This window comes from Hippocampus zosterae, chromosome 13 (genome assembly GCF_025434085.1).
Source record: "Hippocampus zosterae strain Florida chromosome 13, ASM2543408v3, whole genome shotgun sequence".
NCBI classification, from domain to species: Eukaryota; Metazoa; Chordata; class Actinopteri; order Syngnathiformes; family Syngnathidae; genus Hippocampus; species Hippocampus zosterae.
Genome location: NC_067463.1, coordinates 2,269,816 through 2,282,722, shown reverse-complemented (window position 1 = coordinate 2,282,722; position 12,907 = coordinate 2,269,816). Strand labels below are relative to the sequence as shown.

The following is a 12,907-nucleotide window of genomic DNA, read 5'->3' as shown; positions in this document are numbered from 1 at the left end:
GCACACTGATATTATTTTCCGTCACAAGCATCAGTACAAGTCAAAATAGCGGTCCCAGAGATGCTTAATTCATATGTCACAAATGCAAGATTAATCAGAATACCGTGTTTAGACTAGTTTGTGCACATAGAACACATATTACCGTTCAAATAAATTTGGGCGAACAGATGTTGTTTACCTTGTAGAATGCAGCACTGAATCCTCTTTGAGACATTTCATTGGTCATGTCTTGTGCCCGAGCCACTTTGGTGTCTCCTTCTATGTTAAAGATGTGTTTTTGAAAGTTTTCCAGAAATCCTGTGAGCCCCCGGTAATTCTCAATTTTAAAGGCATATTTGTCCTTGGGGTCTGAAGCAATCATCTTTAATTCATTTAAGTCCTCAATCTTCACCTGAAACCACAACAACGAGATTAGAACTGATCTCTGTATTTAATTTAACTCAATTCCCCTTCCAGATTCCAATTTTAGTTCAAATTTAGGATGAGGTTGTTCAGTCTAGGAGTAAATGTTTTCAATAATAAAAGGAATTTCCCTCACCCCAATGACAAATCGAATGATGCGTTTTTCGGTGTAGGTGTTTATAATCATATTCGCATCTTCATCCGTGTCACTTGGATCATCATCTGTGATCAGGACCAGAACTTTCACTGCATCGGATGAGGCACCTGCATCTTTATTCTCAAAGAGGTTTGTCCTGTTGGGGCCCCAACAAAAAGTTTCAAAATTCATATTATTTGTGAACTTGTTGAAAATTATTCATTCATTCATTCATTCATTCATCTTCCAAACTGCTCCATTCTCACTAGGGTCGCGGGGATGCCGCCTGCTGTCTTTGGGCAGCAGGCGGCGGACACCCCGAATTGGTAGCCAGCCAATAGCAGGGCACACAGAGACGAACAACCATGCACACCCTCACTCACACCTCGGGACAATTTAGAGTGATCAATCAGCCTGCTATGCATGTTTTTGGAATGTGGGAGGAAACCGGAGTACCCGGAGAAAACCCACGCAGGCCTGGGGAGAACATGCAAAGACTCATCTTTTTTGACGTCACTTCCGGAGTGAACGCTGGCGAATTTTGGACGCCGCTACTCCCCGTGATTTTTTGATTTTTAAGTCCATTTCATGTCAATTTTTTATCTTTTATAGCCGACATATTTTATGTCGACCTGCTTTTATGGTCACCGAGTGAACAATGATCAATCCACACTCGATCGGCCGAACTGTCATTACCTGTCATCGAGTATTGAGTTGTCGTTGAGTTGCGGCTAGCGGCTAGCTTACCCACTAACTGTTGCCGCTTCCCGACTTCATTACTCCGGTCCGGCTATGTCAATCAGCTGTGAGTGGCTTGCTTTCTGCTGGTTCGCTCTGTGTGTTTTCCACCACTCATTGGAAGCGCTTCACCAATATGCAGCCACTGAGCTCAAACTCAACTTTAATCAACACGGTCCACCACCGCCTGCTCTGCTCCAACACCCGGACATCCTTTACGTGCCCCGGCGAAGGTGCACTCACCGGGGCTCACGCCGAAACTATCAATACGACAACTCCAGCTCCATCAGGTCGTTCTGGTCCACCGCTCGCCGCCCACGGAAGAACACCGGACGCCGTGCGGATGCCTCTGTGTTGACACGCGTCCCGAGGTCGGATAGCATCGCGGTCGCTCGCAGCTGCACTCCTGTCAACGTTGGCCTACTGAACATCCGCTCCCTTACGAGCAAGGGCCAGTTCGTCCACGACCTCCTGACAGACCGTGAGTTTGACATTCTGTGTCTGACTGAGACCTGGCAGCAGCCAGATGATTATGGTACTCTTAATGAAGCTACTCCACCGGGCTTTGTTTATCACGCTGTGCCGCGCACGACTGGGAGGGGAGGCGGCCTCGCGATGATTCTGCGCGAGGATTGGAAATTTGCACCTGTAAATGTGCCTGCTTTTTTATCTTTTGAAGCGACTGTTATACAGCTCTCTGGATCAACTCCCACACTGATTGCCACTATTTACCGTCCACCAAAACCAAACAAGAATTTTATCACTGACATTACTACACTCCTCACTCATCTGTATACACTATCACCAAATGTGATTCTCTTAGGAGATTTTAATATACACATGGACAATATCAATGACTCACTTACCAAAGACTTTACCTCCTGTCTGGACAGTTTTGGTTTTCAACAGTATGTCAACTTTCCCACACACAGTAAAGGACATATTCTGGACTTGATCTGCTGTATTGGATTATCACCAACAAACTGTAAAACCGATCTCCTCCCATACACAGATCATCTATTGCTTTCATTCAATGTTAACCTGTCATTTTTCAAATCCAACCCACAACGCATTATACATTTCCGTAAAATCAAGGACATTAACCCGGACAATTTAGAATCACTTATCAACAACCTCCCCAGTACTGATTGTCTCTCTACAACAGATGAGTTTTTGACACACTACAATACAAATCTCCATAACATTCTCAATATCCTGGCCCCACTCAAAACCCGAACTGTCTCCTTCAACCAAACAGCACCCTGGTTTACCCCTACCCTCAGACAACTTAAATCAAAAGGCCGTCAACTTGAAAGATTATATAGAAAAACTGGACTCGCCATTCATAAAGAAATGTACACTACCCACTTTCTCCATTACAAGGACTCAATATCCAAAGCCAAATCAATCTTCTACTCTGGATTAATCAGTTCCAATGAAGGCAACCCCAGATCACTCTTTTCACTCATTTCTAAACTCACTAAACCTGCTGACACTCTTCCCTCACATCTCTATTCCACTGATTTTTGTAATACTCTGGCCTCATTTTTTACATCCAAAATCCAACTTATCCACCAGCAACTCACCCCTTCAGCTGCTCCTAACCCTCCTTCTCCATTCTCCCCGGTTCCTACCCACCTATTCTCTGCATTCACATCCCCATCTGTCCACCAAATCTCCATCTTAATCCAGAAGTCCAAATCCTCTACTTGTCAGCTTGACCCTCTCCCTACTGTTTTAGTCAAAGCTTCTATCCCGGCCCTCTCCCCTCTCATCACTAACATTATTCAAACTTCCCTCTCTACTGGCATTGTACCATCTCATCTCAAAACTGCTGCTGTCACTCCCATACTGAAGAAACCTGGCTCTGATCCCTGCGACTTGAACAACTTTCGTCCCATATCAAACCTTCCGTTCATCTCCAAACTTCTAGAGAAAACAGTAGCTGCTCAACTTCACACCCATCTTTCCTCCAATAAGCTATACGAACAATTTCAATCTGGCTTCCGTCCCCTCCATAGTACTGAAACTGCCCTCCTCAAAATATGCAATGACCTTCTTCTCTCTGCTGACTCCGGTTCACTCGCCATCCTCCTCCTGCTTGACCTCAGTGCAGCCTTTGACACCATCTCTCACTCCATCCTCCTCGACAGACTCTCCTCCATTGGCATCACCAGCATCCCCCTCTCCTGGTTCCGCTCCTATCTTTCTGACCGCACCCAGTTTATCCAGCTCAAACGTTTTAGATCTCACCCCTTTCCCCTCACTTCAGGTGTTCCTCAGGGTTCTGTCCTTGGCCCATTGCTATTTCTAATCTATCTTCTTCCCGTGGGTAATATCTTCAGGAAACATCACATTCATTTTCATTGCTACGCGGATGACACCCAGCTCTACATCTCTACCAAACCTAATACCGTACTTCCACCATCCTCCCTAACCAACTGCCTGCAGGAATTAAAATCTTGGTTCACCTCAAATTTCCTCAAACTGAATAGCAATAAAACTGAATTCCTCCTTATAGGCACTAAATCCAATCTAAACAAAATAAACAACTTCTCCATTCCCTTCGAAAGCTCTTCCATCTCCCCCTCCCCTCAGGTCAAGAGTCTGGGTGTCATCCTTGATAGCACCCTCTCCTTCACCTCACATATCAACCACATCACTCGTTCTGCATATTATCATCTTCGAAACATCCACCGGCTCCGCTCTTCTCTCACTCCTCAGTCCACTGCTATACTTGTACACACCCTCGTCACCTCGCGACTCGATTACTGTAATTCCCTTCTGTTTGGTCTCCCTCAAAAAACCCTCCATAAGCTTCAGCTGGTCCAAAATTCAGCCGCCCGCATTATCACACTCACGCCATACATAAACCATATTACACCTGTCCTCCAACATCTCCACTGGCTTCCCATTTTACACCGCATTCAATATAAAATCCTGCTACTCACATTCAAATCCATTCATGACCTAGCCCCTCCATACCTATCTGACCTCATCCATATTCCTACGCCTGTCCGCTCTCTTCGTTCCTCCTCCTCTGTCCTCCTCTCTGTCCCCCCTGCTCGCCTCGTCACCATGGGAAATAGAGCCTTCAGTCGCTCTGCTCCCCAGCTATGGAACTCACTCCCCGCTGACCTTCGTAATACAGCCTCATTAACACATTTCAAATCCCGCCTCAAAACACATCTGTTTCGACAAGCCTATTCACTCAGACCATAAAGCCATTGTTTTATTTATTTATTTTGTTGTATTTTTTCTTATCTTATTTGATGTAGTTTTTTAACATTGTACTCGTGATTTTAACTGCTTGTTGTAAGGTGTCCTTGAGTTTCTAGAAAGGCGCCCACAAATAAAATGTATTATTATTATTATTATTATAAAGTCCACACAGGGAGGCCGGAGCTGGAATTAAACTCCTATGCACTGTGAAGTCGACGTGCTAACCACTGGACTACCGGGCCGCCCTGTTGAAAATTAATACTTATTAATATGTAATTATTATTATTTTTTTTCCCTTTTGATTTAATCCTGTTCAGGAATCACCTCAGCGAATGATCCTCTCCTAGCTCTCTGCATCATCTGCTCTAACTCAAACCATCTACAAAGTCTTCCCACACCGCTTAGACTACATACGGTGCATGGGGAAAGTATTTCACAGCCCTTCAGTTTTTTTTTTGTTATGTTACAGCCTCCTCCCAAAACAGAATCTAATCATTTTTCCTTCAAAATTCAACAGAAAACATCTCATAACTATTAGATGAAAAAAGATGAAAGATGAAAAACAATGGTTCTCAAATTTGATTGAAAATTGTCTTCATATCACTTACAATACAAATTTGAGGGCTTGGTGGGTGTTGGTGAGGCTCTGCATATGACGTTCCTCACTCAGCTTTTGGCGTGCACGCCCACTTTGATAGTCAGTAAAATCAAAGACTGTTCTATGAGACGTGGCGAACTGAACTGCTGCAAACTGAAAAACATACAATGAGCGTTCAAATGTAAAATATACAGTGGAACCTACAGAAAGTCAAACATCTCAAACATTGCACAAGTTGGACAAATATGCCTTCAAATCAAACTTGATATCATGGTCTCATAAGACCCAAGCACTTTGAGCATCTAAAGCGGAGGACCTCAGTTGGAAGACCGAGGCGCCTTTTTGACACACAGCAATTATTGGTAAGTGGTGAATAGGCTTTCACTTTGGGAGCACTTTTCCACCTGCAAGGCGGTCAAAGTGCGTTACACTGAATCCTCATTCACCAACTTATAACGCAGCATCAGGAGCAACTGGCATTGTAACACCCCATATTCTTGAGTATCTTACTCAAGGACACTTTGAGAAGGTCACGGTCAGGGGATCAAACCCACAACCTCTGGGTTGGAGAAGGCGACCACGCTACTACTGAACCATGCGGCCACAATTAGATGAGATTTTTTTGGTGTGAATGCCTGTAAACATTTTGGGTGATCTTGCTTCTTTTCTGGTCATGACAGTAGTACAGTACTGTATATTAATACACAGTGACCAATTTTATGCATTGTGAGTCGACCCACATAGCAAAACTGTGCAATTCAAATTGTTCATTGAAAGCAGTTTTTTTAATGCAGCCAGTGGATGAGTTTGAGAAAGGCAGGCTAGGAGGGGAATTCAAGGGAGAAAGATCAGATCCATTCTTATTCCGTTTCTTTTAAAAGTGAGTACAACCCTCACATGTTTGTAATTATTCTATCATATCTTTAAACGGGAGGCCCGGTGGTCCAGTGCTTAGCGCATGAACCTCACAGAGGTGCAGAGGTCGTGGGTTCAATCTAAGGCTCTTCCTGTGTGGAGTTTGCATGTTCTCCCCGGGCCCGCTTGGGTTTTCTCTGGGTACTCCGGTTTTATCCGACATTCCAAAAACCTGCATGGCAGGCTGGATGACCAGTCTAAATTGTCATAGGTGCCAGTGTGAGCACGGATGGTTGTTCGTCTCTGTGTGCCCTGCGATTGGCTGGCAACCGGTTCAGGGTGTCCCCCGTCTACTGCCCGAAGACAGCTAGGATCGGCTCCAGCACCCTCCGTGACCCTCGTGAGAATAAAGCGGATCAGAAAATGAATGAATGTATATTTATATATTTTTTTTTCTCTGGAGGCGCAGACCATGGTCTACTCAGATTCAATGCCCCTCGCATCCCCTGGGACATAAGTGAAGTTCTTCCAGAAGGTGGGAATTTCAACTCCTTCTGACAGCGGACCCACCAGACCTCACAACGTGTTTAGTGTGGCAGGCCAGAGTGGCATCTTCCCCCACCCTTGGAGCCAACAGACCACCATGTGGTGATCACTTGATGACTCTGCCCCTCTTCACCCAAGTGTCCAAGACTTGCAGCAGCAGGTTAGATGACACAACCACAAAGTTGATCATCAAACTTCTCCCTAGAGTGTCTTGGTGCCAAGTGCACATATGGACACCCTTCTGTTTGAACATGGTGTTTGTTATGGACAATCCATGGCAAGCACGTTCGTCTAATAACAGAACACCAATCCAGTTCTGGTCAAGGCAAGTAGGGGGCTGTCTTTCCAATCATGCCCTTCCGGATTTCACTGCCATTGTCCATGAGCACGTTGAAGTCCCCCAGCAGAACGATGGAGTCCCAGGAGGAACAGTCTTCAGCACCTCTTCTAAGGACTCCATTAAGGGTGGATACTCTGAACTGTTGCTTGATGCGAAAGCACAAGCAAAAATCAGGACCTGTTCAACCATCCAAAGCCGAAGGGAGGCTACCCTCTTGTCTACTGAGGTGAACCCCAACGTACAGGCACTGAGCCAGGAGGCAATAAGTATGCCCAAACCTGCCTGACGCCTTTCTCCATGGGCAACACCAGATTGGAAGAGAGTCCAAACACTCTCAAGAGAACTAGTACCAGAGCCTGACTGTGTGTTGAGGCGAGCCTCGCGATGTCTCGTCAGAACTTCTTGAGCTCAAACACCAGCTTGGGCTCCTTGCCTGCCAGATAACAGAGCACACTCCAAATCCACAAGTGCCAGTTTCTGTAGCTGGGGATCTGACTGCCAAGGTTTTTGCCTGAGGCTGCGACCCAGATCACATTGCACCCGATTTTACAGTCCCTTTCACAGGTGATGAGCCCAGCCGGGCCTCATGATGCATCTACTTACAGGCGCGTGTCATTGAGCCCCACCTCCAGGCCTGCCTCCAAAGGAGCCCCACTGGCCCATGTTTAGGTGAGAGAAGATTGTGTCCATTCATTTTGCTATTTATAAGAGGTCTTTTGAACCATGCTTTTTCTGGTCCCTCACTTAAGACCTTTTTGCAATACGTGACAGTGACAGGGGCATAATGCCCCAGACACTAAGCTCCTTGGATCCTTGGGATGGACAGACCCCTTCACCATTATAAAGTGACTGTTCGGGCAGGGGTGGATTAATTCCATGGGATTTCCATGGGACAGGAGAAGTGAACCAATCTCTTTTTTTCGTCAATGGATGCTACAGCTTCTTGTTGACTTTGAAACTTAGCTTGTAGCCGACGTGTGCACATTTTGAGCATGACGTCTCTGATCCACTGGTTAAAGGAAACTTTGATTCTCTCCTATTTCATCTCAAACTGCTTTAAACAACAAAGTGTGTGATGGAAAAGTGGTTAGAACTGCATGACTGTCCGTGTTTTATGTTATGTGTTGTGTTTAATATTTTACTTTATGTTAACTGTTTTGTTAAGCGCTTTGTTACAGCTACCGCTGTTGTGAAAGCGCTATATAAATCAGCATGTATTGTATTGTATTGTATTGTATTGTAATTCACCTGCAAAGATCACAATTCTGTCGATGTGCCACTTACCTTGATCGATGTGTTTTTGAGGCTGTTCATGATATCCAGTATGAAATCTTTATTTTTTTCAAAGTCTTCATCATCCATACTCCTTGACCCATCAAAAAGGAAGACGAGATCTACAGTCTTCTTTCTACATTCTATGTGGAGAACATATTAATTGCTTGCAGGAAACAAAGATGTAACACTAGGAGACAATGGGACTTCAGCTTTTATTTGAAATAGTTAGCGATTTAACATTTAATATCTTTTACCTTGAAAAATCGGTTTGAAAGAGGTGATTTCCTGTAGATTGTCTGTCATCTTGTAGCACACACTGTTCAGGTAGGAGTTATCATAACATTCGTGAGCTACATAGGGGCTGCAAACCTGGGAAAGATTAGATCCAAAAATGAATATAATCTCAACACATTTTGTGGCTAGATTATATTTAGAGCAATAAAAAACATTTGGTACACACTTGTGATCCATGTAAAGAAACACGAAGCCTATAGCGGTGGTTCTTAACCTGGGTTCGATCGAACCCTAGGGGTTTGGTGAATCGGTCTCAGGGGTTCGACGCAGTCTCTGCCATGGAGGTTAAGACATACTGGACTCACTATGTCAATTAGTAATGACACGCCTGCTTGGCCATCACTGGCTGTACATGATTACATTACCGGGACATTGCTTGTATCATTGCTGCGGGAAATTTAGTTCGCTCAGTAGTCAACGTGTGGCTGTCGTGATAGTACGTCCAAATAATAAAAAAAAAAAACAAACTCATACTTATGTCTTGAAATTTTATTTACTGGTACTTTTTTCCTATTTTTAATAAACTCATTTTTTATGTCTTGAATTTGGTACCTCTAACAAGGTTAAGAACCACTGGCCTATAGTGATGTGTGTGAGCTTTATTTGCAGAGACTGAAATGAGTTCCACGATATTCTGAAAGCGTGTGCTGACTAGGTGAAGCAAAATTCAATTCCATTAATTTCATTATTCAAAGAAAAAGACAATAACGTGTTTCGAGATATAACAAAAAAAGACAACAGTAAAAAAATAAAACATGACGAGAAAGATGCAAGAAGCAAGAAATATTATTTGGGAATGACAAAATGTGAGCATTTATATTCATTCACTAAATGAAAAAGACAATTGCATGGCATTATTATGGCAAAAGCCAAATCATTTTTGGTATCCTTACAGTGAACTGGGAGTGTATCGGGTCTTTGGCTATGGACAGTCCAAGGTGCTTGACTTCTATGCCTTTGTCTTCAAATGAGAGTCCTGTGACAATAACATTTCAGTGGTACTATTATTACCTATGCCATATGCACGTGTGAAGATGAGATTACAAAAAAACTATAGTGACCCCCACCTCTTGCGCTTTGCTATCCATCCATCCATCCATCCATCCATCCATTTTCTAATCCTCTGATACTCACAAGGGTCGCGGGTGTGCTGGAACCTATCCCAGCTTCCTTTGGGGAGTAGGCTGGGTACAACCTGACCTGGTTTCCAGCCAATCACAGGGGCATGAAGACAAACCATTCTCACTCACAGTCAAATCTAGGGACAATTTAGAGTGTTCCAATAATCCGCAATGCATGTTTTTGGAATGCGGGAGAAAACAGTATTTAAAATAGAACACCAAGCGTTTAGTTTTAAGATGAATAAATATCTGACTATCATTATTGATTTTATGTTTGGGTGTTTGAGACCATTCTGCATTTTGAGGAATTCTAATAGGACAGTCCTGTCCCTCAAATGGATCATTGAACTAGAAAGTCAAATATACAGACATAGTTCACTTTTGTCAGAAAATGTTTCCACCATTTCTGCTATTAGGATAACAATGAAAGGCTCTTTGTCCAGGAACAGGCTGCTAATTGCAGAAACTGCAGCTTGCCACATTGTGATTGGATAGAAAAAAAAAGAGATACTTTCAATTTTTTTTTTTTGCTTCAGCATAGGTGTGTTCTGAGTACTAGTCTGTTTATTTTTTTCTGCATATTAACACCTTCATATTATATTTTTTGCGAGCTTGTGACTCCAAGGCTTTATATTCTTTGCAGACTGTACCTTGTGGGTTGAAGCACTTGATAGTTTGGCTGTGATCTGGTTTGCATACTGCCCCAGTTCCATTATTCTGAAGCGGTGCAGTGACAAGTATCCTGAAGATTAGAGAAAACACCCATATGGATGTTAATCTCAATTTGTTAAAGTGTGATGCCGGTGAAATGTTCTCTCTTTCAAATATTGATGTCTTAAATAGCAAGCGTCAGTCAAGAAAACTACAAAAATATTTGGAATTAAAAGCAGAAGAAGAAACTCAAGCATACCCCTTCTTGGAGCCAGATACATACTGAAGCACTTTGTATCCAAAGAAAGCTTTTTGATCGCCATTGTAGACTTTGGGATTTGTGGTGTCAATGTTGAATGCCAAAGACACAGGGAGAGCTACAGTTTGTAAAAAATAAAATAAAATAATATAAATAAGTCATGATCATTAGTCTGCCTGAGTATTGTAAATATGAAAAAATAAAACATTAAAACAGAGCATTTCTGGATTTAAAATATGTGATATTTTGTATATGTGATAAAATTACAACAACATTCTGTCGAAGTTAATTCACATCTGACAGTGATGAAAAACACATGTGCTAATTGGACAGTTTGAATGTTACAGATCCCTATGAAGTGAGAATCCTAAACACGTCTGCTGCACGGCCGCAGGATCGCTGGCGTGTGTGTGTGTGTGTGTGTGTGTGCGTGTGTGTGTGCGTGTGTGTCGTAGTTTTTTTTTTTTGACTGAGAAATTTCCTTGTGTCCCAAAAACGCACATATTTGGAACTGTGCGTCCCGCGGGAAAATTGTGCATCTAGGACGCGGGACGCAGAGGTAACGAGATGGCTGCATTAAGGATACAGCTGCTCACTGGTCACTTATTAAATTGGAGACAACCATTGCCGTCGCTACTGTGAAGATCATGGCATGGCACTGTCAGTCTCTCTCCCCCACTCTTTCATCTTTCTCTCTATGGTCGGCTGCACTGAGCGATTACCACCTGAGATGCATACTCAACAATACTTAACCATATTTACAATTTCAAATGTAGCTATGGATGAAATAAGTCAAGCTTATCAGGCCGCCGGGTACTTTTAAGTAAAAGAGAGCAAGTTCTGTTTTTGAATATCAGTCAAACTTTATATGTCGAGGCTTTTTTCATACATAACAATGTTACTCAAACTGCTTCACATTCGAGCATCTGACATTCAATAAATCTCTGTCTAATTTGGCATCTGATTATTCCTACACATTGCTTAACGACATTGGCTACAATTAAGTGTGTCCTGTGGAATTGTCCTGTTGATTTGGTGGTTTATGGCCCAGACTAAGTGGGAATCCATTATGGAAAAAATAAGAGTGCTTATGCTGACGGAAAAAAAAAAAGATTTCTTTTCAGCTTGCAACAGTATTAGGCCGAAACAGTCATGACATCATCATGCATGGTTTTATACATGACCGGTCGCAAATGAAGAAGGTTATGGGATCTACATGTGCAGTATTCAGCATATCTCCACATTTTCTTCAGACCCCTGTCAATGCAAGCACTGAACTCAATCCTTCTCTCACTTTGCAGGTCATTCATCCATCTATGTATGCATTTAGAGCTCACTACCAGGCTCTTATCAAATAGTGACAATCCTAAACCTGTGTTGAGAGATGAATTCATTCACATTTCCTGTTTTACATTTACTCACCACTTGCGCTGACAACTTCTTATGAGTGTACTTTGTTCTCCCTTTCCTCTTATTTTTGATCAATTGATAATGTTTTTAGCTCGTCTAAAATGAAATGTGTTCCAAGTAGCACAGATACAAAAGTGTACTGTATAACGTGAGTTCGTGCTATCACTGATATAAAAAAAGGTATGGGTTGCACAGCTGATAAAGTTATAGACATTTACTGCTAACCTTGAAATAGTGAGTGCATACACCAGTCGTGCTCAAACAACAGCCATTTTCAGCCCATTGTCCATTTTATAGCTGCCTGCGACCTATACTGTACTAAAAATAACATTTGACATGGCCTGCAATGCTATTTAAAAAAAAGTGGGAATGGGCAGCCTTAGAAGTGTTGTTGTTAATGAAGTGGGGGGGGGGGGGGCATGTTGGTAATGCGGCTACCATGACTAATAAACTTTTCTATAGATGGAAAGACACAAATTAACAGTGCAACCGGGCACAGCATTTCATAATGGAGAATAATAAACCTGAAACAAAAATGTTTTCCTGGTTTCTTTCTTCTTTTGCTTCTTGTCTTCATGCGGCCCGCAAAGGAAAACGTTTGGACGCCTCTGATACACACCAAAACACATTTTATTTCCGCATCTGTATCTTTGATTTATACGTACAAAGTGTCTTATTTCTAACTCAAAAAGAAGATAACTTACCAACAACCCACATGAACAGGAAGAGGCGAAGCAAAACACACATCTTTCTTGTTGCACTTCTTCATAGAAAAGGCAAGGCGCAGTCTGGAGCCTGCGTCTGTGCAATCCTTCCGGCCTAAGGCGTTTCCTTAACAGGTGGTTGTGACACTTGTGGGGAGAACTCTGACAGACTTTCATTACCACAGCTCTCTGCAATGTTCAGTTACCGATACATAAAGAGTATGACAAAGGACACAAACCAACATAAATTGTGTTTTAAAAAAAACAAACAATACCTACAAGGCCACCCAATTATAATTTGGTTCCGCTCTTTGGTCACACTTTCACTTTGCATGTCTGTGACTTGTGTATGGCAA

The 12,907-nt window shown here is 42.7% G+C and overlaps 1 protein-coding gene across 2 annotated transcripts in view; it reads right to left on the bottom strand.

The window, feature by feature from the left end:
• zmp:0000001082 (integrin alpha-D) overlaps positions 1–12,684 on the bottom strand; it is a 57,060-nt gene extending 44,376 nt beyond the window's left edge. For both annotated transcript variants that reach the window (XM_052083841.1, XM_052083842.1), the window contains exons 1-9: positions 12,552–12,684; positions 10,438–10,555; positions 10,178–10,269; positions 9,300–9,382; positions 8,367–8,481; positions 8,122–8,252; positions 5,107–5,249; positions 539–695; positions 179–391 (exon numbers count right to left, since the gene is read on the bottom strand). In XM_052083841.1, coding sequence (XP_051939801.1) covers positions 179–391; positions 539–695; positions 5,107–5,249; positions 8,122–8,252; positions 8,367–8,481; positions 9,300–9,382; positions 10,178–10,269; positions 10,438–10,555; positions 12,552–12,594 — 1,095 coding nt within the window. In that variant the 5' untranslated portion in view covers positions 12,595–12,684. The remainder of the gene's footprint in view (positions 1–178; positions 392–538; positions 696–5,106; positions 5,250–8,121; positions 8,253–8,366; positions 8,482–9,299; positions 9,383–10,177; positions 10,270–10,437; positions 10,556–12,551) is intronic.
• Between the last annotated feature and the right edge of the window lie 223 nt (positions 12,685–12,907).